The sequence below is a fragment of the Calypte anna genome, chromosome 5 (genome assembly GCF_003957555.1).
Source record: "Calypte anna isolate BGI_N300 chromosome 5, bCalAnn1_v1.p, whole genome shotgun sequence".
Lineage (NCBI taxonomy): Eukaryota > Metazoa > Chordata > Aves > Apodiformes > Trochilidae > Calypte > Calypte anna.
The window spans coordinates 4,303,632-4,329,617 of NC_044250.1; the positions used below are offsets into that span (position 1 = coordinate 4,303,632).

At 39.0% G+C, this 25,986-nt stretch overlaps 1 protein-coding gene across 6 annotated transcripts in view; it reads left to right on the forward strand.

Moving 5' to 3' along the window:
* The first annotated feature begins 502 nt into the window (after positions 1-502).
* The window catches only part of ANO5 (anoctamin 5), a 48,254-nt gene continuing 22,770 nt past the window's right edge, over positions 503-25,986 (forward strand). Inside the window, exons 1-6 of one of the 6 annotated variants that reach the window (XM_030451122.1) lie at positions 503-698; positions 10,290-10,334; positions 13,001-13,071; positions 17,778-17,825; positions 22,229-22,270; positions 23,411-23,524. In XM_030451122.1, coding sequence (XP_030306982.1) covers positions 638-698; positions 10,290-10,334; positions 13,001-13,071; positions 17,778-17,825; positions 22,229-22,270; positions 23,411-23,524 — 381 coding nt within the window. In that variant the 5' untranslated portion in view covers positions 503-637. The remainder of the gene's footprint in view (positions 699-10,289; positions 10,335-13,000; positions 13,072-17,777; positions 17,826-22,228; positions 22,271-23,410; positions 23,525-25,986) is intronic. The other 5 variants (XM_030451123.1, XM_030451124.1, XM_030451126.1 and 2 more) reach the window with 5 other exon arrangements.

Sequence of the window (25,986 nt, forward strand, 5' to 3'; positions counted from 1 at the left end):
TTTGAATTATTAAACTGTTAATACTAAAGCACTCATTTTTTAAGTTTCACCTCTCAGACTGTCTCCCCCCCACTCTGGGGGGCAGCAAGCTGGGGTCTCTGTTAAACCACAACCCTGCCCCACTAAGGGAATATTACTTTCCTCCACCTCCTTTCCCTTCTTCTGTCATGAAAGAACAACTCATAAAAAAAACGCAGGGGGGGCGGGGAGGTGGGGGAAATACGATCCACTAAAGGAGCGCGGAGAAACCCTCTTGAGATTTCAGCCATATTCACATTTTTGGATGTTTTCCTAGCTCGCCTTCGGTCGCTCCTATCTACGTAACGGAAAAAGGAAGGATTAATGGAGATCTTAGTGAGGAAAACGCCTTCCTCACGGATAAACACAGCGACCACGGCCGGGAGCGGATCTCTCCCCGTCGGCCGCCCGCGGCGGGAACCGCGCCCGGTTCGGTGAGGGCCCCGGTTCCCACCTCCCTCCTCCGGTTCCCCCCCTCTTCCCGCTCCGCCTCTGCGGGCATTGCGCATGCATGGGGCGGCCCCCCAGCCACTGAGTCACCCCCTCTTCTCCCGTCCGCTCCCGGGAGGCATCCCCAACCACGGGCCAGGAGGGAGAAGAGAGAAAAAAGGCGGCCACCATGAATCGTCTGGGGAAGAAAGGGAATGAGACCCTGATCGAGATGGCTCTGTCCACGGATGGTAGGAGATGACGGAGACGGGAAGAGAGAGGGGGGTTGGGGGGGGATCGCTGCTTTGTTCCGCCTTCCCTTCCTTCTGGGAGGAGGGTGCTGCGGGGCCGGGCGCGGCCGGGGCTTCCTGCCCGAGGGTGGCTCGGAGCCCGGGTGGGAGGCGAGGGGACTCCCGGCAGGGAATGGTGGTGCTGAGGGGGTGTTGGAGGTTCTGGTTTTACCTCAGAGGTCTCGGAGATGGGATTGATCTTGACTGACTCCTGAGTCTCTCTTCCATCGTCTGGTTTCTGCTGAAAATGCCAAATACATTTGTATGAGCTTGAGCATAGTTTGATTAGGTCTTTCCAAAATCCAAATAAACCTTGGGAAAAAAAAAAACAAAACAAAAGAAAAAAAGAAAGAAAAAGAAGGAAAGAAAAAAGAAAAGGAAAAAAGAGGCTCCTACATCAGTGCACAGCTCAGAACCAAAACCAGGGATAACACTTGATCGCTTTTTTTTTTCAACACACTTGAGATCTAAAGTCTGGTTTGGCTCTGAGCAAACTTTCTCAGCACCAGCTGGGTTCTGACAGAACCCATCCACTTGCTGCTGGTGCTGAGATTGTCAGTACAAGAATGTTCCGAGCAGACCAGGTCACTTGAAGGTGGGAGCATCCCCCCTCCTGCCTCACTCCATCCCAGATATCTGGGGTGCTTTGGGCAAGGCCTCCACACCAGTTGCAGCTGGTGGGGGGGTGTTGGTGCCTTGCTGTTTTGCAGTAGCCACGTTACAGTTTTCAGTTCATGTCAGTATGTAATGTAATGACTTAGAATAAATGTGGTAATAGTATGATTTCGTAAAATAACATGACGCAAGTGCTGAGTGTGTATTTATCACTTCCACACCTGGCAACATGAATCGACAGCAAGATGTGAGATAATGAGATGATATTTTTAAAAAGATTCTAAGATAATAATTTTTTAAAAATGCAAAAGAAAACCCCTGACCGAGGAAAATTTCTTTAGGGAAGCGATACTTTGCCAGCAGTCCTAGAAGTGAAGTTCTTAAAGCAGGGAGGAACCACTAAGAGCTTCTGGGTTGGCTGCTGGAGTTGTGTGTTTTCCCTCGCAGCTTGACTGCACTTTCCCTTTCAGGAAAACACATAATACCATTTGAAACACCTCGAGTGCTCAAGGAAAATGATTTTCAAAATGTTTGATGGTCTTGTTTCAGAGAAGTGTGACAGCAGCTAATAACTATGAATATTACACAAAATAAGCTGTTTACAGTGACAGCAAGGAGTGGTGTCCAACTGCAGTGAGGCAGGCAGCCGCAGCAAGTGTCAGACGAAGGTTTTTCCTCCTGCCAGTGGAGCTGGCAGGCTGGCTCAGGAGCCAGAGCAGATGGGAGTTACAGCCCCTTGGCCAGCAGAGCATTTCCACAGTCTTGTGGGGAATCCTGAGTCATTGCCCATCCCGCTGCCTGTGAGCAGTGAAAAGTGCTTGGGACTGAGCTGCTGTTCTAACCGGGTTCTTTGAGACAAAAAAAAAATATTTACAAAGTATGCAATAACCATTTAGAGAATGATGTTAGAAATCATGTTTGTAAATTTAATTTCGCAGCAGTGAAGTTTTCCCAGGAGTATCTTGTGGTTTTTTGTAGTCATAAACTTTTTTTTAAATCAAACACTTTTCTGAAACAAATTATTATGGGGTAAAATGTGTAGAAATTTTAAAGTTTGTCTTAGTTTGTTGTCCAAAATTCTCTCAAGGATTAAACAGAATAAAATCTTCCTTAAATTATCATTAAGAGAAGTTAACAGTCTGCATATATTGCCATCCACTGGGACTTCTTGTAGATCTCAGCATCTGCTTTGTGCTTTTAAGGAACAGCAGAGAGCCTCTTAAGGAGGCTCCAAGCTATAAAGTCTGATGTGCACAAGCAAGGGCTGTGTAAGGCAACAGGAACAAGGCAGAAGAAAAAGCATATGCTACTAATTTTCTTCAAAGACATGTTCATATATGGTTAGTGTGTGTGTATTTAGTCTTGGTTTACTACTGCTTTTCATAAAACTTGAAAGCTGAGAAACAGGTTGTGAAAAACTACTAACCAGCACCAGAAAGTTTAGCTTGCAGAGTTTGTTTAGAGAACGTGCCAAGATTTCTACCTTGAAGGAAGCTTTCTGGCTTCCTGTTGAATTACACCCTCATGAGGTAATAACTTTCATTTTTATGTGTAAGATTTTGCTTTTTGTTGGAAGATGTGTGGCATTTGCCTCCAGTGTTGAAGAAAAGGCAACTTGGAAAACCGAAATATGAATATCAGAGGAAGAAGGCTGTGGTATGTTGTTAGGAATGTTTATTTTTCTATGCTATCTTCCAGACTTTTTTTTCCTCATCATGAAAGGCTACTGCTACAGTAGCTGTGTATATGTACCCCGGAATATATCCCCAAGACTGTGGCTCTTCTGCAAACTCATAAGTTGCTCCGTGCTGGGATTAAAAATATGTTGCCTTTCTACACCTGGTTCCTTTTTCAAAACTTCCGCTAGTCTGGTTTGAACTTGAAATGCTGTAAAACTGATCTAAATTCCAATGCTGCCTTGAGTTGGTCGTTATCTTGCACACGTTCCCTCTGAGAAAGGCAGCAAAACATTGGGAAGAGCTGGTGATGTGACTTGCTAATGATGCTTGTGCCAGCGTGTCAGCTTGTCATAATGCCTCAGGATTCAGGGCCAAATTCTGCTGTTGTTTAATAGAATAATATTTCATGTATTTAATCAGAACTATTTTGATTCATACTAGGAACAGAGAATGCAGGCCTGTTCAAAACTACATCTGTCTCCAATTACTGGAGCAATGTATGTAGTAATTTCGGATCTATTTGTGGAAACACTGAATGGGATATCATGATCCCACAGGGCTAAAGCAGAGGGTTTGTTAACATGAAAGCTTCTTCTAAAGTTTATTCCTAGCCAGTAAAATAAAAGCTTAGAAATATCCCTAATATGTCTGAAATTTAGCCATATTTCCACAATATAAAAGGCAGGGGAGAAAATACTCCCTTAGATCAACCAGTGGGTAGTTCCTGAGTGGAATTTCTGTACTGGCTGTGATGCGTCACTGCGGGGGCACAGTGTAAATAAATACAGGTTGGGTTTTGGAAGGTAAACCTCCTTTTAACAGAAAACTCCAGTTTGTAGTAGGAAAGCCTGCTTTTGGGAACTGATCCCAACAACCTGCCTACCATTGCCTTCTATGTCTTTTTGTGTACATACTGTGAGAGAATGAAAACATCAAGCCCATCCCACCCCAGCTGTTAAAAACAGATTTTATCCAGAGATTGTGTCAGTTTAAAAAAAATATAAAAATAAAAATCATCTTTGGACTGGTGACTGAGTCTTACACTTTTCTTTTAAATGAGGGCACCGAGTATGAGGTTAAAGCCACTTTTATACCCTCTCTCCAAAGCCCAGTAGTGTTAAACTTAGCAGCTCCAAAGGAGAGAATAAATCCTTCACATGCTGCCTTAACCTGGTGGTATTTATGTAGAAAGTTCAGGCCAGGCTTTGGAGAGCTGGGAAATGCACCTGAATTCCCTCTTGTAAAGAACTAAGCTACTTTCCTGCCCATCCCAGGTAAATTCTATTTATTTCTTACTTAAAGAAAGGGGTTTGCAGCTTCCCCTTTTTTTCTCAGGGAATGAAACAAAATTCTCTGCAGAAGTTTCTTCCTTGCAGGGTTTCCTGGAGGAAGGGTTTGGTTCCAGCTGTGGGCAGAGGTTCTGGGCTGGGAATGGCAGATAAACATGAAGGGAGCAGCTGACACCCAACTGCAGTGTCAGGCAGAGCCAAGTTCTCCCAGTGCTCCCCTCCCAGGCAGTTTCCAGCTAAGGTGCTGTCTGGTGGGGCGTCCCATTCTGAGCTCCTTCATAGAATTAATGGAAAGATAGGTTTCCAGTGCATAGGTGTTTGCTTTTGTTTTTTCTGGCTTTCTTAAACTAAAAAATTGGCTTAGGATCCAAGTAAAATCCAAATCTTGAAAGTATATCTACAGCTAGAAACTTTCCAGTCTTTGCTGCTGTTCACTGAAACGGTGCCCTTAAGTATGGGGTCATACCCTGGAAGAAATTCTTCTAAAATTCAGTTACTTTGCTTTTCAAGCTTCTGTTGAACAGGTGCTCTAACAGCACGTGTTGAGAACTGAAATCTGTGCTGACATACAAGTTTTTGCACTTTGGAAAAGTCTCTATGGAAATGAGATAACTGAATCATAAAACAGAAGGGCACTTTAACATGGACAAATGATTAATAATTACTATGATGCAAGGAAAACCTAGGATAAGATATAAGGAACACTACTGAAAATGTGCTTGTAAAATTGTACTGTGAACTGTTGGCAGTTACTCTCTGAAAACAAAAAAAACACCATTGTCTTAATGTTTAGTATCTGCAAGCTAATTAATAAGTTGTATATATGCATGGAGAAGTACAGTCACCTAATATAAACATATTATTAAAAACTAATAGGTAATGTAATAATGTGGCCAGAGTTGCTGTTAAGTGGTAAGGTGATAATGCAGTGTTCTTTTCCAGTAGTTTTTATTTTATTTGGAGGTTGAATTGAAGAGCAATTGTGTTTCATTATCTAGCAGTAATTTGATTATATTTGGTAGTAGCTTTTCACATATGCATGTGTATAAATGCTCCAAGGAGAACCAAGATCTTTATGTTGTCTTGCTAAGGATAGTTCTTGCAATTACAGTTCTGGAAGGATTTTGAGGTGTCAGCTATCTGCAGAAAGCTGAACAGTATGTCAGGAATTATTTATGGATCAAACATTGGGAATTGATTCTAGGTTTGGACTAGTTTGTTTGGATTGTTTTGCTATAGAGGTGTGTGTATTCCATGGAAAGGCTCCTGCAGGAACCTACACAGCTGTTAAGCCTCTGGTGTTCATGGCTTTGGTCTGATGCATGCCAGGAGCAGGCATCCAGCAAGCTCCTTGGCTGCTGCTGATAAAAAGGTGCAGAACGGGGCAGGATGCCTCAGCCAGCCCTGGAAACTGCAATTCTTGTGCAACTGTGCTGATATGCATTGTAAGCAATTATTATCTCTCTTAATGTGAGATTCTACAATATCAAGTTTAACTGTCTGGGTAGGTTGAAGGGCATAAAATGAAAATATACCTGTAAGTGTAGTTCTTCATAACAGCTGAGAAAAAAACCTTAATTCCATACCTGCAGTACTCATATTGCAGTAAGCCAGTGAAGGCTTCTGAAGCTATTTCTGTGTATTCAGAATCCATCCAAGTATAAATTTGGATCAGACTTTTCACACTGCATCAAGGCAAAACAAGCACACATTCCCACATATTGTAGGCCTGCCTTCAGACTCTCTTTTTAGCCCCTGTTTTAATCACTGGTTTATGCTAATGTAGTGTTTCTTCTTTAATTGTAACTGGTGCCCAGGAAATGAGGAGAGAAATTGTCCTAGGTTCTGTTTGCACAGTTATAATCTGGAATTTTCCATCAATCTTATAGATAAATGGGTTATAGGATTCAGTACTTCTCTCATTTCTTTTCATTTGTAATAGAGTAGTCTTACAACAAGTTAGAATAGCTTTGGGCAAAGTGTAGTTTTACAGCTGGAAATCCCAGGTGGTCCTCTTGTCTTCCTTAGCAGGCTCCCAAGGGTAAATGTGAAATTTGAGGCCTTTGGCAAGATAACAGAATGCCAGCAAGCCATGTGGCTGGGGCTTGTGATGCAGATGGCTGGCCTTTAATTTTCTGCACTAGCCCTAAATTTGAAAGTGCCCTGTGGTTTGTTATTCAAGGAGGTTTTCTTAACTATCAGGTAGGAAAGCAGAGAGCCTATGTTTGTAGGGTTTATAGCATACTAGAAATACACCATGCTAAGGAGTAATGACAAGCAGAGGTGATTTGGAGGCTGTTAGCAAGTTGGATGCCTGTGCACATTTTTAGTCTGGTAATTGACTGGCACTTACATAAAAAATTCCAGTGATGGGAACCAAAGTCCATTGCCCTGCTTGTTTTCTTGATTGATAGCAACTGTTTCTCTCCAAGGTCAGTATTTGACAACCAGACTGGAAGGGTCACTGCCATCATCTTTAAAGTTGTTTGGACAGAAAAGTCTTGCAAACTCCTACTTCAGAAACAAACAAAGAAACAAATATCAGTGATATGTGTTTGTCTTTCTATACTGGTATATTTTTGATATTGTTTAATGTGAGAAAATTAAATACCTGTGCTGGTGGGTACAGCAGAAAATTTTTCAGTGGCACATTTCATTGGAATCATAACCAATACAGTATTGAATTAAGTAGGGCATGCAGACCAGAAGGAAGAAAAAATTTCATATGAACTTGGCTATCTGAAATTAAATGTCCAGGGAGCATGAAAGTGAGGAATGCTGCCAGAGGAGAGTAAGCTCGAGGTGTAGGGTTTTTGATATATTGCTTTTCGTGTTCTTAATAAACATACAAGTCATATAGGTTCCTAGTTTATGCTAAACCCATCTCTACCCTTTCACTATTTCCCCATCATTAGTTCCCTGTTCATGTATCACTTTTCTCTTTCAGCACCCACAGGAGATCTCTCAAACAAGCATGGGAATGTGCTGTGTGTCTGCAGAATGAACACTACATTGGGCCCTCCACTATTTTAAAAAAAACTTGTATATTGCAAACACCAAAAGAAATCAGAGATTGTGCTGCTTCAGGGTTACATCAGCAATTCCAGTGGAAGCTGGAGAAGTGCATTCATTAATAACTTCATAAGATTTTAAGTGTACCTCTGGGAACCATAGGGAACCAGGTCTATGCCTAACACTTTTTGAAGCACTTTGGGTTCCCTCAGGCTGTGGTGAAAGGCAGTGCCACCATTCTCCTTCCTTCATCTTTTCTTGAGGGAGATGTGGGAGAACCTGGCACTTCCATAGGTCTGCAAGGCCATTGCCCAAGTTGTTTGTCTGCCTGTGCAGTCAGATTGTACTGGTGAAATCAGGCCCTGAATATAAATAAATAGTCTTAAGTAGACGTATAAATAGTCTTAAGTGCAAATAAGGACAGCCAAAGTACTTCTTGAGTTGTGAGGAATTCTGCAGTCTGGTATTCTGTTGCCCTTACTAGCTTGCATCTAAATAGGACAGTTCAAAAATACCTGACTTTATCCAGGTGTCTCAGGTATGGGCTTTTGCTTGAACCTACAATCACTTTACAGGGGTTATTCTGCAAAATTCTGGTTTTTGAAAGGTGTAAATGCCAACCTCAGTGCTCACAGAATGCTCTAAGTCTTGCCTGTGCTGGTGCATACAAGATGGTAATGGTGATTGTCTTAACCACATTAAAATGCCACTGAGGTTCTGCATTACAACTCTATACTTGTGGCTTTTTGAAAAAAAAAACAAACCCAAAAATCCAACAAAACAAAACCAACCAGATTTACACAATATTTTTTCTTCTTTTTTTAACCCAGTGCCTTTCAATGCAGAAGGGATGTTTTATGGTTCTTTAAAAGGAAGGCAGCTGAGCGTAAACCTCAGTTCTGAGTTAAAATACCCTTTTACTATACTAGAGATTAGAACTGAGGAGTTTTATGTCTTTTCAAAATGCTAAATGAGATTTTCTTACTGTTTGGACCAGATTTTTTGTGTGTTTGTGTATATTTATGCCTATATAAAATATAAAATACTGTTAAGTGTTTTTTTTTCTTTTTTTCTTCCTATGTGTTGATAAGTACCTGTTCTCTGGAATTACTTTTTTTCATAACAAAGCACATGGAAAATTACTATGTCTGTGAAGCAGACTGTACTTCAATGCAATCTTGTGGGTTTTTTAATGAAATCATAAAGTTCATTTAGAATGTTTTCAATACATTTTCTTGGATTTACCGAGAAATTAATATTTGCATTGGTAAGGAGTAGTCTTAAATTTTAGGAGCAGCTCAGAGTATATAAACCACCACTTCAAGCCTTGTTTTGAAATGGAATCTGTAGCAGTGCAGTTATTACTCTTCAAATGATGCCAGGTCAAGTAGTAACACATACTTTACTTGTTCAGGAGCCAGCGTATTAGGTGGGTCCTCAGTTCCCCTGGGCAACCCAGTCATCCAACTCTGGGAGGAGCTGGTCAATATACACATAAATTTAGTTAATAAGTCATCTTAAAGCCATGTTTTTCTTAGATATGGAAGCACTTACAATGGTGATTATGAAGTTTGTTTGGAATAAGTGACCTTATTCTGGAGAGGTCTTTGTTCTGCATGCAGTTTTGTTAGTGACTCAGTGCTCTATCATGCCTTATCAAAGTTGGAAATCCATCAGTAAATCCCAGTGGGAATCCCATGGTGATCTTCTGGGAGCAAAGGACACAGTACCATAAATACCACATTGATTTAGAGATAAAAGACTGTTTTAAATGGAATTCTTTTCTGTTGGGCAGGCCAGGTTATTGAATAACGGCAGGGCTTTATTAAGAGGGTAACTTCAGGACATCTAGGAATAAAATTTTCTTTCACTGCTTGATAAAGACTATTAGGAGGTTTCTTTGAAGTGCAAAGTAGCTACCTCTTAACAACTGTGATGTAAGTTTGGGGTTGTTGCTTTTTTATTTTACCTGTACTATCTGTTCTAGGGATATATATGTGTGTAAACTAATGTGCCACAGGCATCAGATTTATGCAGAACAGTGTGGCAGGTCTGAAAGTTGTTTTCCTGTTTGTTTTTGTTGACTAAAAGGCATGATGTTACTGTGTCTAAGAAAATAATGGAAATAAATGGATGCAATATTTTGGAAACAATATGGAAAGTAATAGCAATCCAGTTGTAATACTGTTACTGCTGCTAAACAAAATTTATCAGCACCTGGCTTCAGGTTTGGTTTTGGCACAGCTCTGTCAGACATTTTAGGTGTGTACTGCAGATTATTTTCTAGTTTTAGTAGAAGGTGATTTTCTAGTTTAGTAGGGATCAGAATGAAAATTTAGATCTCTAAAACTGTCTGTTCAGCTGCCACTGAGCTTCAGAAGCACTTAATGTGTTAACATTCTCCCTGGTAGAAAGACATCTGCCAAATTCTCTTCTTGGTTCAGATGAAGCAGGATGATCTCAGAGATTGAATTTTGAATTTGGAAGGAATGGCTGCAATTTCTACAACCAAATTTTATGTTGAGGGGCCAACTGTGTTGAGTAGATCTCTTCACTTGTTCTCCTTGTTATGCTGAGGTTTCAAGATCTCTCTATGTCAGAGAGAACATGTGGTGTTGAACAGCAGAATACTGCTGGTTACTCCCATCTTTAGATATGAAGTTGTAATTTCTTGAAGAATTTGAAAGGCATTGTCTTGGCTAGCAGAAACTATTGTGATCATCCCTTCCTTGTTTGGGTTGGCAAAAAAGGTGCCTGGACAAAAGGTGAACGTTGGTGTTCCAAGAGGAGCCTGCTCCATGCTTTTTGCCTAGCTCACAGTCTTGGGTTTCCAGGACTTACTTTTTTGTTGGATAATAGTGGCTGTGTTGTAAAGGAGAGTGGAGAATTATTAAATGGGTTAATGTTAACAGTGGATTTACTTCTGGTTCTTACTGAAGTGTTTTTTCCTTTTAAAGATGACATTGCGATTCTCACCAAGTTCAAGCCAGCAGAGTCAGAAGGTATTGTAGTACCCATCTCCCCCCCTTTCATGTGTGTCCTCTGCCCTTTTTTCTCTGCCTCTTGGGAATCATTTGGATTTAATCCTTTGGGAATGAGCCAGGGCTTTTTGTAGTGGGATTTGCAAGTCAATTCTTAGCCCATCTGTGGGCAACTCTTGGTTAAGAACTAACTGGGCATCTCCATTCCTGGTGCTTCTTGGAATTCTTGGTTGTGGCTCCTTTCTTACATGACTTGGACATGCATTTCTGGTACTGCTCCTGCTCAGGAACCTGCTAATGTGTTTTTAAAGGAGTGAATGTGTTTTGTATGCTGTACTTCTCAGTTAATACATGTCTTGCTTTTTTTTTTTTTTTTGCCACCTTGTATGCTCTAGGGTTATTCTGTTTTATTGCCCTAGATCAGAGATACCAACAGGATTTCCTTCCACAAATAGCATAAGGTAACAGCTGTGGTGCTGGGAGAGTGTTTAAAATTTAGAACTCTCAATTGTGGTTGTTCCTGAGGTGAGACTTTCACAACTGCAGAAAGGATAATCCAGAAAAAAACCCAAAAGCCAAGGCTGTTGCAGGCTGTGGAATCGGTTCAGGTCCTCCAGGCAGTGCAGGCAAATTGGATGTTTCTGCTCCAGGGACAAGGTGGCAAGCTGCTCCTGCCATGGGTTTGGTTGTGTGACCAGATGTTTGGGCTTTCTGCTCTTTGGCCCTGGGCTTGATACCTTTGGCCAAAGCTGCAGCAGCCACCTGCTTCCCAGGACTGTAGGCAGCAGAACGTGCTGGTGATGCTCCCTTTCTCCCATTATCAATCCACAGTCCTGGCCAGTTGCCACCTTGGCATGTGCTTAGAGCCAGCCCTGTCTGAAGGTAGGCCTTCTGCTTAGGAATACTCTTGCAGAAGCAGTTTTTCAAGTAAATTAATCTGAATAGTTTGATAGTTGTTCTTTGAGTCAAGACTTGTGTTGTTACTATAACTATCTCCCACTGTGTGCCTTTTGTTTCTTGTACCTGTCGGATGCTTCTGCTTTGTTGGGATATGAAGTGAATTCAGTTCTGTGCTGAAGCTCCTCCTGTGTCAGGGCCCTGTCTCAGAATGTAGTCCCTGTAGCATTTATGGTATATTTGTGTTGGGAGAATGATCCCAAATTATTTACTCCCATTCTAATATTTTTAGAGGCAACTTAATACTGTTCTGCAAATTTGGGTCAGCATATGCAAACATCTTTCTACTGCTGCATAAATAAAACTTGAAGTGTTCAAACTGTATCAGTTAATACAGATTCTGCAGGCAGAAAAATAGCATGCTACAATTTTGAATGTGTTATCATTCAGAAGCTTCTTCATTATATGTTCTATACCATTATATACCATTATATACCATTGCCCAGTTTCTCATCACATCATATGTACAGTTATAAATTACAGAGACTATTTTAGGTAAGTAAACAAAGAGAAAGCAATTACAGGAGAGCAAATGCTTTCAAGCTGTATATAAGTGGCTTATTATAGGTTTTTGAAGAACCTCTATATAATCTGCAGGGATGCACTTTTGGTATGAAATATTTGCATGTTACAAAACCCCAAGAAGGTTTGTGTTATTGGTAGGAATAATGTAACTGTAGTTGTCTGACAGTGTCAGATGTGCTTTTCAGTCTGTCCCATCTAAGCCTATGCCCAGCAGCACTTCTTGCTGTTTGATGGAGAAAGAATGATAATGAATCTCTTTTTTTTTTTTTTTTTTTTTATAAGAAAGAAGCAACTGTATTAGATGGCTGGTCTAGGTTGTGGTGAGCTGTTTTCTGAGCTGCTCATCCTTTTCCATTGGTAATGGAATTATTTAGATGCCATATTTAAGAGCCTGGGCCCTCTGCCTCATCACCAGAGATGGTTGTTTACAAAAACTTCTTGGAGCAGGAGCCTGGCTGGTGGGCTCTGGGTCACTCTCCAGAAGGAATTGATGACAGAGTGGGTTCAGAGCCACAAACCCAGCCAATATCTCAGTTATAATCTAGGGATCTAAGAGTACTCAATATAATTTTTCCCTATAATGTTAACATATAAGTAACAGTGTCCTTGGTGGACTGACTGTGGCATAGTCAAGAGTTCAAAACTGGTTCTAAAAAGAAGGAACTTTTTTTTTCTTTCTTTTTTTTTATAAACACAAGAACCTTGGTTATTTAAGTTGATACACCCGTTCTTAATCCTGTCATCAAATCCCATTATGTGGGCATCTGTAGTCTGGAGATTATGGACCATTAATCTCTTAGCAAAAAAAAACAAAACTCATTTGCTAGCAGGCAGCTCTGGAGATAACTGAACTTTCATAACTGAGGCAGGAAAACTCCAAGTGTGAGACCCTGACAGACAGTAAGCTGGCAGACATTTGAGATGAGAAAGACACATGATGCTGACAGATTTTTGTTTGTCAGGGTAAAAATGTGTTTCTGTGACTGCAGTGTTACAATCAGGTAATTCAGACTGAGTGCATTGTGTCTCACAGCACTTCTTCCCCTTCAAAGACTCATTCTCGAAGATTTGATGGAGCTGAGAATTATTTTCCAGCTTTTACATGTTCATAGTTCCATGCCTTCAAGGTTTGTTTCATTTTCAGATACAATCATACTGTAAAATAAGGAATGTATTTATGTGAATCTTTCTTTCATGTTCCTTAGGGGAAGAACTCAATGGACCATTGTGTGAAACTATTTCAGCTACAGGATCAGAAGCCCCAAGCAGCTCTGAGGTAAGGTCTGGTTCAGATGGTGTTAATATACTCCTGAAAGATGAAATCTGTTTTTAAAATAGTATTTCTTTTAGGTTGTCTTACACCTTCTTTTTGATCCCTGTAAACATACTCTTCCTCCAGTGGTCTGAAGGACCAAAATCAGAACAGTAACACTGGTACTCATTGAGTCTTATAAGAGACTTACAAGTGTCAACAATACGACCCAGTAGTAGTAGAAAACAGCTTGGGTTTAACAGCCCTGCTCAGTCTTGAAATGAGAATCACAAAAGCATTTTCTATTTTAGCAGCTGGAAAAACATAATGCTTCTGTGCAAACACAGCCTTTTTTCTTTTTTTTTTTTAACACTGCATATTATGTTTCTAGCTTGATAAGGACATCAGGGACCTGTGGTGTTCCTCTGCTTTAGGAACATTTTGGCAGTGCAGCAAGATTTATAAGAAAGCAAATGAAGATTTGAGCTAAACTATTTAGGAATACCTCTTCTGTGCAACGTGTGCAATCCAAATATCATTATAAAATATTAATTTTTTCACAGTAGCTCATTGCTTAATATGTACATTACACAATAGCTTAAATAGGTGGTGGTGCATGGTTAGTATTCAGGTAAGAAACAAATAAATATTGAAGATACGTTCTTGAAATCAATATTACATTTAAATTTCTATTCTGTTTATTAAGGTTATATGCTTAGAGGAAGGCAGGAAGAGTTTCAGATAGGAGAAGAAATAGTAGCTCTGTAGAAGCAGAGTCTCATACTGTTCATGAGCACTGTTCAGAAATTATGTCTGTTGAATTGAGTGCTGGAAAACAAGTTGTTCTCCTGAACGTCTTAAAACATCCTCACCTACCTCTAAAAGGCAAATTTGGAGATGGTCTTATGAAGGCAGAACTCAGAAATGCTTCTTAGATCACACAGATGATCTTTATGTTGCTAGCACATGCAGTCTTATCATCTAAATGTTTTCATAATTCTACCAGTTCCATCTTAAAAATGGAGGGTATGTTCATCCTGCTGCTTTCTGGGTCTGTTCTAGGCATTGCAGTAATCTTTTTCTCCAGGAAAATTTTCAGTGAGCAGCCATATCAAATACTTCACTGAACCGTGGGCAGATACAGTCTCAGATGACAGCATCTGAATCATCACACCAGGACAAGCATCAGGGTCTGAAGTTGATTCTGAGGTTTTGTTGAGTGTCTCCGAGTAGGAGGAGATAACCTATTTCCCCTAATAGGTTTAAGCTTGACAGAATTCACTTCATGACTTAGAAAAGGAAGGGAACATGGGAGAAAGAGTGCAACACGTGTCATATGTGTAGTGAGATAATTTTTTTTTAACCATGTTTGAAGAGTGAAAGATTCACGGTGGGGTAGAAAAGGAAGTGACTTGTATCTTCAGCACTTTCTTGTCAGTAAGGTTGGCTTTCTGTCAAAAATATCTGACTACCCTCTCAAAAGTCTCCCATCTAACTACGTGCTGCCTTTTCTACTGTTTTCTACTTCTTCACGTTCCTTATATAATTACTTTCTCTTCATAATTTGTTCTTAAATATCACAAAGTGTTGTCATATCAGCAATATTAATCCATAGTTGACTTGATGACTCAGATTTTTAGTTTTGTTATTTTCCTCTCTCCCCCTAAGAACAAATGTCTTATTTAGCTTTAAATACTTTCATTTCTCCAGCTCAGCCAATTATCTGATACATGCTTACATTTAATAAGTGTTTTTCTGTGCCTTGTATTATCCTGCCTCAAGTAGGATAAAATTATCTCAGGTAATTTTTAAAATGGAAGTGGAATTCATTCATAGAAATACCATTGGAAGGAGTTAATGAAGTTGTGACCTGAAAGTAAATTAATTTGTGTTACTGTTGTCTTTTATTTTGGAAAAGAAGAGATGTACAACAATTGTGTGCTGCTGTTCAGCAGTAGGGAGAAAAAGCTACAGTCTTAGTGTTGATTTAGAAGCTGAAGAGGGAAAAAAAGAAATGTAGTCAAAAAACACTTCCTATCCATAATTCAGTGGTTTTTTTCTTTTGTAATCTGTAAAGGAATATGTAATTTGGATATAAGGAATGAGGCAAATAAAAATAAAGGTGAAAACCAGTCTGTAATGAAGCCTGCCAATGTATACACAAAAGTCAGATGAAGTCCAAGACTCAAAAAGCAATTGAGTCCCCAATTAATGGTGCATTTGGTCCTTCATCATGGTTTTGTGTTTGGGCTGTAATTCACTGCATCATACCTATTTTACCCTGTTCTTTTTTTTTTCATTTGCTTCTCATTGAGTCTCCTTATTTTATTACTTCTTTTAATCTCCCACAAGGGCAAAAGACACAATATCACAGCTTTTCATACTATAAGCCCTATAGCATGAGTCATTTCTAGATGCTTTGTCATGCAGGGAGGCAAGAAGATGCTTTCAGCAAAGAGCAGACCAAATAGAAGAAAAAAAAGGATAGGATAAGGGTATTTTCAGACATTTTTTTTTGCTGTGCTTTGTATTTGTGCTTCCACTGTATGAGAGGAAGCAAGAAAAATAATAGTGGCACAGCTCTTTTTTGATAGCATGGTGTGTCTGTTCAGTGACTGTAGTAAGTTGTTCAAGTTATAAAATAAATGAGAATAAGACCCAATAACACAATAGGTACCTGTTCTTATGAGGAAGGAAGGTCAGTTAAACATCTCAAGATTGGAAGAAAGTTAATCTGTTCTAAATTTCCTGATAGTGAAATTTTAGGCCATTCAAGGGGGATAATTGTAGAAGTATTAAGGATTTTTTGCAAGGTTAAATCTCTGGTTTGTAGTTCACTGCCTTTTGTAAGAGGTGTGTATACAGCAGACTATTTGCCTGCTGCTTCAATTCAGAAGTACAAAGCTTTGTATCTACCTGGCTCCTCAGTTTCTGACACTCACACAAGCAGGACTGTGCCCTGTTCTAGTTTTGAGAATGCAGGAATTAAATTTTGCATTTTTATATATGAAATTTTCACTTTTCCTGTTAACTTCACACCAGTGAAGTGCCCACAAAAAATTCCTGTTGTTCAGGATTTTCCATATTGTAAATCTGAGAACAAGCTGTATTTATGGAAGCTGGGTTAGCAGAAACAAGTTGGCAGAGCTCCATCAAATGTATTAAAGCAAAATGCATAGGAATGTACAGAAGATCTGCCAGCTGTGTCTTCATCTCTCAGTTTAGTTTCACTGAATGTATTAAAGTTTTATCTCTGAGTGGAGCAGTGTGGGCAGCACATGGGGACCAGTGGGTGGCTAAAACCTGTGCTTGCATCTAACCATGGAGGAGGTGGGAAGCTGTAGGTGGGGGGAATATAGGATGGAGAGGTGGAAAGAAAACAGATGGAAGGACACCAGGTTAGGTGGAGGGGCAGATATTACATAATAACATTATTAAGAATGTAAAGATGTATATGTATTGCTTCAATGTAAACAGGAACAAAACCAGTGTGTTTCACAGAATTATAGGAATGAACCATTTTTTTTTTCAAGTATAAGAGTAATAAAAGTGAAAACTATTAATTTCCAATTTCAAAAATCATAGACAGTGCTTTATGAAAACTGGATTTTGGGGAATACACTTTTTGAAATATTTACAGCTCTAAACCAATATATGATGAAATAATGAAGTTAGTATTCTGCTTCTGTTGAAGGTTAATATAATTCCACAGAGAAGTGTCATATTTTCATAATACCCTCACATTATGTATAATATATATGTATAATATGTTATATATAACCTGCAGTGATTTGTTTTCAAAAGCAAAACAGGACTATAAGAAATTAGATATTAGATATCAGACTAAAAGAATTAGATATTGCAAAACAGCTTGGGAATTGCAAACCATTACTCATCCCAACAGCAAAGCCTGGTCTCAAAATCCCTTGCTCATGTTGTCACAGCTGTGGGCCAGGACCCCAGATAGCTGTGCCCTGCAGTCCTCTGCTGTCACAATTCATGTCATCCCTCTGTGGAATCTGACCCAAGGACATTGCAGCACCCTCCAGACCCACATAGAGGAGAATAATGAGCACCCAGATCTTGTATAATTACAATCAGGGTGGGGCCTTATCAGGTGTGGGTCAGAACAGGAAGTTGGGAAGCCCTCATTAGGCTGAATAAGTCCAATTGCTGCTGCCTGATTGCTTCCTCTGCAGTATGAGAGTAAGGATTTCTCTCCTTGCATTTGTTTTCATTCAGAGCACAGGGTGTAATTTCAGTTTTTAGTGAAGGATTTAGTAAGGGCAGTCACATTTGTGCTTAATGCAAGAGCAGGCACCTATGCTGTGTCTGTTTCTTCTCTTTGGTATTAAAATAAGGAAAAAAGCTGCTAAAAATGGGTCTTTATTAGCTTGTAAATGGAAATCTGTGCCCAGTTGTTGAGACATTTTTTTTATTATTATAATGGAAATGCTGAGGAATACTGCATAGCTTTTATTAAAAGTTATTAATATTTCAAAATCCATATGTGATATGTAATAGTGTTGTAGCCTAGAGACCCAGCTCATCTGAGGAAGCAGAGCTTTGTTTAAACTCTGTTTAGGCTGAAAATCCAGCTCTCACTCAGAATAGCTTTTCAGCAATTTAAAGCAGAAGTTACTCTGTTTCTTCTGAAATAGCCTTTTCTTTGAAATCATCCCTTGCATCATTGCTAACAACATTGTTTTTCCCCGTGATGCCACTGGCAGGGCCTAAACAGCACAGAGACTACTTTACTCATCCCTGAACATCAAGTGGTAAGCAGTGAGCAATATTCATGCTTCCTTGCATGAATTTGTGTGGCGTCTTCTATTACCATATGCCAACATGTCCCTCACCAGAAAATTTTCCAGTTTCAAAGAAGCCATCCTTCAAAAAGAACTGTTTTTCTAGCATATAAAAACAAATGCATTTTTTGCATTTATTTCTAGTGGTGGCTTAAATGATAAATTCCAGCAAATTAAAAGGATCATGCACCAAATTGAAAAGTTAAGCATTGGTGGAGTAAACTGGAAAGTTTGCTTTTTATCATTGTTTTGGTTTGTTGGGATGTAGGACTTTTCTGACTATGGTGTTATTAACAAACTTGGGATTCATTTTGTTGTGGTATCTAGAGGGCTCTGTGAGTCAGCATGATACTTTAAAATGTTTCAAAGAGTAAGAAACAAACATTGACAGCATTTAAAATGTTTTGCCTTTTTTTTTTCTTCTTGTAGTAAATAATAAGAAAAAGCTCAAAATATCCTTGTATTGAAATTCTCAGACAAGATCATTGTATTAATTGTGAAATATTTCAGAAAACTTAAAATAGCCATTGCTCTTCTGTGGAGAAAAGATTACAAAAATTCATCTAAGACAACTAAAGAAGTACATGCTGAGATATGTGAAAACTGTCTGCTTGCTTACATTGGGCTCTGGTGTCTTACATTAACACCTATGCTGTATTAGCATATTTTTTATTTTCCTTTGTTCTGTTCTGTTTAATGTCTTCTTTTATCCAGAGAGGCTTTTTCTGTGCATTTAGATTTTAGTGCAAATATCCCGGTGTCTTAAACTGCTTTGAAATGCATGTTTACAAGCTTTCAGATTTTCATGTGGTTTAAAACAGCAAGTGTGGCAAGGGTGCAAAAAGTAGCTTGCAAGTTTCAGCTACAAAAAATAACGTGGGGTTTTGTGTTTCTTTGAATGGGAAAGGTTATATAACTTTGTATGCAAGTTTGTAGCCTGCATGAAACGTAACTGGAAATTGGGATGTGTGGTGCTGAGTGCTGTTAATACATTTCTTTGAAGTGGGTAAGCACTTCAGTTGTGTGGATTCCTCCGAGGAAGAATACTGAAGAGAAAACTTCAATCTCTGGTATAATGGGAACTGGGTTTACTCTTTTTGATTTTCAGTAGACTGTGTGTATGTTTTCATGATGTGAAAATACATTTCCTGGAGCTTTTTGGTTTTGGAAATAAATTGTCTCCAGTGGTTATATTTAGCACAGTGGCTCTTGAATCAACAGGTTTTTTTCCCTATAGCTGTACACATGTTTAATTCTGTGAAAAAAGGAGTATATAAGTATTCTATGTAAGCTGGGAATGTAAATGAGGAGGATAAGCTTGGTTTTAAGCCATCGTCCCACTCAGATACAAAAAGCAGGTGAAGGACACTGAGGTCTGAAGTCCCAGCTCCATGAGGCTGGATACTGATGAAACCTTGAGCTCTGAGGAGCTGAATTTGGGAAGTGTGTTTCTGAGCATTGGCCCCTAGGAAACTTCCAGGTTTCTGGCTGAATATGAATCTGAAAAGTATTGCTCTAAGCCAAGTTCCTCTGTCTTTGAAGTATGGACATGAAGAGGGCCAGGATATCTTATCTAATAGAAAGGTATATTTGGAGGAAGCTTTGTTACCTACATGGAGAGAGCTGTGCAAAGCAGCCTGTAAGGACATAAATTTTCTATTAGAAAAGCAGAAATCGCTCAGAGTTGGGTGAAAATACACAGGATTAAATCATTCAGGTGTAACCTGCAAAATATGTTTACTTTTTCAGTGTCAGCCCACTGAGGGCTCACTGCCTGTATTGACCACGGCCAGGTCCCCGTGTGTCTTGGTGGGTGAGTGAGGCCATGGAGATGTTTACTACAGACTCTTCAGCTTCCATCCACAGTCATTTCTCTGAAGCACTTTCTGGTACAGTGTTTAAGTGGTTGATGCCACATCCAGCAGCCTCTTTTCCCCTCTCCTCTTCGTGGTCACTGCTGTGTTTGCCTTGGCCCTGGAGAGGTAAATCTGAGGCACCTGAGGGAGCGAGGTGGCCACGGTCTGCTCAGCAAGGATTTAGCAGTGCCAGAGAGGTTGGATGGGTTTGAATGTAGTGTGTGAGCACCAGCCAGCATCTGTATGCTTTACCCAGTCTAGTTTGGGCAGAACTGAACTTGAGATGTCTTCATCTTTATTTGTTTTCATGCTGAGTTCTTCGTCTTTTCTGTAACCTGTCCAGTTCCAATCAGGGTTTCCTGCTGCAGGGTTTTAGTTCACGTCCAACATGAGGATTGCAAGTCCAGGGACTTGCAGAGTTGTTTGGTTGAATGTGGTCCAACACCCTGACCTCTAGACAGAGCTTATCTATTATGGGCTAACTGGAAATATTAGTATAATTCTTTATGAATCCAGTAAGTTTGAGCTTAGGCAGCCATGTGAAAATTTATCTCCTCGTGGTAGATCATTACAGCATTCAATTAGCACATCTGTCCACAGGCTATGAAGTTGCTGAGTTGTTATCAAGATAATTAGGCTATTAAAACTGGAAAGAGAGGAGACCAGGAGGGCAGTATTTGTTTTTGAACAACTGGTTTTCATAACTGTGCTTTGTTAGCTGAGGGATTTATTCAGTTTTTTTAAAGCACTGAATACTCCCAGCAGCACTTTTTCATTGAATCATACAGTGACCAGGATTGAAAAGGACCTCTGGAGGTCTCCTTGGCCAAGGATAACTTCAGACTTGTATCAGGGTGCTCAGTCAGGGCCTTGCTTGGTCAGACTGTGTAATATTTGAAGGACAGAGATAACTCAAGTCTCTGGGCAACCTGTTGTGCCTGTTCCCATTCAGCCACACCCTCACATCCAGGAGGAATTTTCTTTGTTGTAACTTGTGGCTGTTGCCTCTTGAATTTTCACCACACGCCTTGGGGCTTCATCTCTTCTGTAATTCCTCATCAGGTATTACTCAGTTTTTCAAAAGCTGCTGCTTGCTATCTGTGCAGCATTAGGAAGTTTTAATTTGGTTACCTGTATTTCAAGATATACATCACAAAATATCTGCTCTCATGAGGTGTAATTTCATTTAACTGCAGGTAGTCTAATATTAATTAATTTGAATACAGTTCTGGAAAGAGCTATTAAGAAATAAGGTGGTTTATGATTTTTGATGCACCCAATGCAACTCACATTTTATATATTTTAAACTTGTATGTTCATATGTATGCACAGGATTGCATGAATATGCAAGACTGGTCTTGTTCTTCTTGTGAAATCCAAATGCAGCAAAATAGAAAGGAATAATTTATGGGTTTAATAAGTGTACCTGTCACTATCTAAGTAGAGGAGGAGAGGGAAGAGATAAGTACTCCTTGTCAAAGCAGATCCAACAATGAGAACTGCATCATCGTAAATTGATAGCCAGGCCTTTAATGACTGAGCAGGATTCTGCTTAGAAAATAAGCATGCTTTGATAGCACTAAGGATGAAGTATTACTTCAGTTGTATGGAATAATCTAATTATAACAATGCTACAGAAGGAATTTTTTTCCTTTATATATGTGGATTTTGTTAGTTTACTGGGGTGATGACTGTGCTGTGCAATCTCTGTCTTGCTAAGTTAGTGACTGGGGTGGTCTCTTCAGGTTGATTCCCAACATTCTGAGTTGTTTGACTTCACTTTGGGATTCACTTACTGTAATGCTGGATAACATTCAACATGATGCTCTGTCACAGTACTGTTGGTGATGTATTTCTCTATGTTAATTTGTAACATCTGAACATTTGCAGTTTGCCTGCAGCCACAATTATATTTGCAAAAAACCTCCAACCTGTAAGCACAAAGAAGAATAGGAAAATACTGTTTCTTCTGTTGGATTCCATTGTTTATGTGAGACTCTTGAATCTCATGATTATATATTATATATATGATTATACATTTGGGAGCAAAAACATTTTCTGAGCTGGCTATTCTTGCTCCCTCTAGTACGTTGTTTCAGCAGTTGTGGGTGTGTCAAGAGAAGGAAGTTGCATAAAGTTGAGCAACACTGGAACAATAGGAATTTTAAATTATAGTTTTATTATTATTTATAAAATTTGAGTCTATTTAAAGATAAATCCATGTCCTGGAGTATGTAAATATTACTGCTTATAATTTTGTCTGCTCTGGAAATATGTGGTTGCCATGCCTGACAAAATGGATACAAGCAGAGTTTTGCCTTTAGTAATAAAATAAAAATATTACAGGCATAAGGTTTGTGGGTGCTTGTCTTTTTCTAATAGTTGGAGGCTTTTCCTGCCTTTCTAAAGGACACATATTTCTTGCTGACTTTAATTAGGTAGTAAGTGCTTGAAGCAGTTGGTTTGGGTCCTGAAGAAGCAGTGGTCTTGCTAACTACTTGTTACTTATTCCGGCAGAGTGGCAGGAGATATAATCTGTTCCTGAAGCGACGTCTCAGGGTAAACCAGTGATGAATGATATTGCAAGTGGCTTGGATGGCTGCAGTAATAACATGCTTCACTGTGTGGTGCCTTCTGTTAACTGGGAGCCAGGGTCACAGTCAGAAAGTTCTCTGAGAAAGCACAGAATATTATTCACAGGCATCCTTGCATGGCTTCAAAGGAAGAAGACAGACGTGTCCCTCTGAATTACTCTTTTTTTGTTACTGCACTCATAAAATGAAAACCCAACTCAGCCCTATGTAAATAGAATTTTGCTGATGAGTGTGGTTTAAAAAATAAAAACCAGCCTTTCTTGGCATTGAGCTAAATTTAGACCAGAGTATCAGCTTGTATGGTGAGCAGTTTGCTGTATGAATTTCTTTTCTTTTAAACAATGAATATTGATATAATAATCCATAATATTACCTAATGTTATGTTAACTTCCTCAGGGGAGAGAGCCAATAGTCTTTATTTGCTTAACATTGATTACCCTAATAAGTGAGAAAGGGCAATGCTGTTATTACAGCATTCTGGCATGCTCATAAATGAAAATATGGCTTCTAATAGATTGATTAGAATATTGATTATTCATTGACATATAATATTTATTTTTTCCACCCAATAAAGTAAGTACTCAGTTTGAAAATGTAACCTCCATATTGTTTGTGTGCATTTTCATATGTAGTCATTGCTGGGATAAATTTCTCTGTGGTGGTTGGTTTAGTGAATCTTGTTAACATGCATGGAATTTACTATTTGCTCCCTGCTTCAAGTCAATGATCTGTGCCCCTGCTGGCTTTTGTGTGGAGTGGGGTTCTGACTAACTGCAGAAAACAATCCTGTTGTCAAATAACACTGATCTGGTCATTGATGACACACTGTAAATGCTGTGGTGGTATAAATGGTGTCATTGTTCCCAGGTACTGCTAAACTGATTTTTTTTTTACCTGTTATTTTGTCATGTAGTGTTTGCAGATATAAGCAGTCAACTTTGAAATTATTTCAACTGGGTATAGCTCTTGTTAAAACTTGTGTAAGTATATCTACAGCTATGAAGAAAGTGAAGAATTGAGGCAGTTTTGGGGAACTTCTTTGTCTTCTGTTTTAGAACAAAACCTGTACTGTTTTTCCTGATCATATGCCTGTATCTTCCACAGATTGATAAAAGACATCAAAGCATAGATTCTATTTTCTTCAGGGATGGTGTCAGGAGAATTGATTTTGTTCTCTCCTATGTGGATGATCTTAATAAGGAATGGGAAAAGAAGTTGGTAAGTTTGTCTTTTTGAGGTTCTCTTAAGTCTTATCTATCATAAACTGAATTAAATTACTGATCCTCAAATCACTACCTTTAGTTGAAGCTGGACTTAAGCTAAAATTTGATGACAGAAAAAATCCATTCCATGTACTGAAATAAGGAAAGTATGATCAAAATGAGATGTAATATAAATGGTTTTTCCCGACCTTTAACGAAACAGATCAAGAATCAATGCAATCCAGGCTTTTAAGACTTTTTTTTTTAATATACTCTGAACAAAATAAACACAAAGCTCCTCTTTGAGCTCTTCCCTGTGCTTGACTTGCTACCCACATGTGTATTCATTCTTCTAGAAGATTATTTAAAGTGGATTTGATTAAGAGACCTCCTATGTAACAGAGCATGAAGCACAGGTTTTCTCTAAAATGTTGATCAGTGATCATCCCTGCACTTCCCAGCAAGACCCAGTTACCTGAATGGTAGCAGAAAGTCAGACAGAATCAGTACATGACATGTGCTTGTTCTGTGCTCACAATGACACTTTAAAAAATCCATCACTGTGATGCAGTTAAGACAAATTCTATATAATTATGTTTCAAAAACTGTAATTGTAGGAATTTTAATTATTTTGTTTTCTCCTTATTCACTGCTTTTTCTGAACTAAGAGAGGTAACATTTACAAGCTAGTCTTTCCAACATATATCTTCAAAGTTTGTCCATTAAAAAAAAGAAAAAAAAATAAAAAAGACTTCATTCTCATGTAATCTCATTATTCTGAAAGATAAAGCTTTCTGAAGAAAACTAATTATACGGAGGCTTATGATCAAAACTAAAAGTCTGTGAAGTAAAGAACATTTCTCATCTATATCTTGTCATATTAAAGTGTTTCATAATTAAAAATTATAATTTCCTTTCAACAAACACTGCACAATTAGACGGTTCAGAAAAATTGCTTACTGCTTGCATTTCTTTATGGAGAAAATACTGTTTTCATTAAGGACTTGTGCTGCCTATATGCAAACATGATCCAATGTAGAACACAGCTCCTGAATCATTCTTGATACCTTAAAAAAGAGGAATCTCTGTCATCATCTCCCATGCTTTTCCCAGTCTGCTTTCTGCACTTGACCATGTTCAGGAGGTTTGCCTGGGAGACCAGGGTGATATTACAGCTGTGATACCCCAGGTGCATGTGAAGGTCATCCTTACTCAAACCTGCTGTAATCCTGGCTGGATTACTTCTTCTACCATAAAGCAAAATGCATTTTAAAAAGAAGGAAGAGGAGGCCAATCAGTGTAGAGAAATGAAGAAGGTATGTAAAGTATGTGAAAGCAACTCTTAAAATAAACTTTTCCATTAGTTGTACTCCAGTAACAGGAAGGAAGAAATGAAGACTATTTAGGTAGTGTTTCAAGTGGGTAGGAAAATGAGCCAGATGCTGTCTAGTCACTCATTTGTATTGTGTGCAGTAATTTCCTCCTCATTGGTTGTTCAGGTCATTAGGGGGCAGCAGGAACTTTTGCAAGACCAGGGGCTGTGTACCCTTAAGGATTCTCATGGGGAAGAACACAAGAGCTAATAGCTAATACTGAAGTTCCTCATAGGGGTAAAAATGCACTTAGGAAGAAAAGTCTCTCCCTGGAAAAAGAATAGAACATCTGCATCAGGTTCTGTGAGATTTAATTCTGCACACTTCTGTTACTTGCAAGAGTTCATGACCCCATGGAAGAAAGGTCTGTGCCCCTGTAGGTTATCTCTGCTGTTGAAGAAGAGCTATGAAGTTACCAGTGCTATGGCTTGGGAGTCTTCACACCATTCTTGGGGAATTCATAAAGAAAAATAAATTTACCCTATATATACCTAGAATTTTTATGATGGGTATGGCTGTGAATTAATGTTGACTTCTTAGCATAGAAGTTGGCAGCAAGATTTACACAGGGATGCACTGCAGTTTGTGGAATTTGTCTGACATACTGTACTTGCTATTGTACAGTTGTCACAGGAAAAAGTGTGGCTTTCTTTTGCTGTAGTACAATGATACAGCAAAACAGAACAGCTAAGAATAGAAATGTTCATGGGAAGAGAATAACAGTTGTGACAAATGGTTTTGTTTCCTTGTCTCGAGGAAACAGCTTTATTCTGCATTTGGAAGAAAGGGATGAATAACTTCTTTGTGGGTTTCAGCACAGCCCTGATACAGATGTAAGAGGCAGTCTGTTCATCTCTGCTTTTGGCTTCGTGCAGAACAAATGCATTAAGTTCTTTGATGTTCCCCAGAAGCTTTCCAGCTTAAACTCTGTGTTGAATTTGCCTTCTATAAACTCTATGAATTAAATCCTAACCACAAAGTCTCTGAGCAAAAATTAGGATTACATTTTTGTGAGACAATACTTTATATTTTTTTCTCAAAGCTTCTAGCAGATAAGTGGGAATATTTTACTCATATATAAGTAAAGTCATCAGGAAGGAAACTC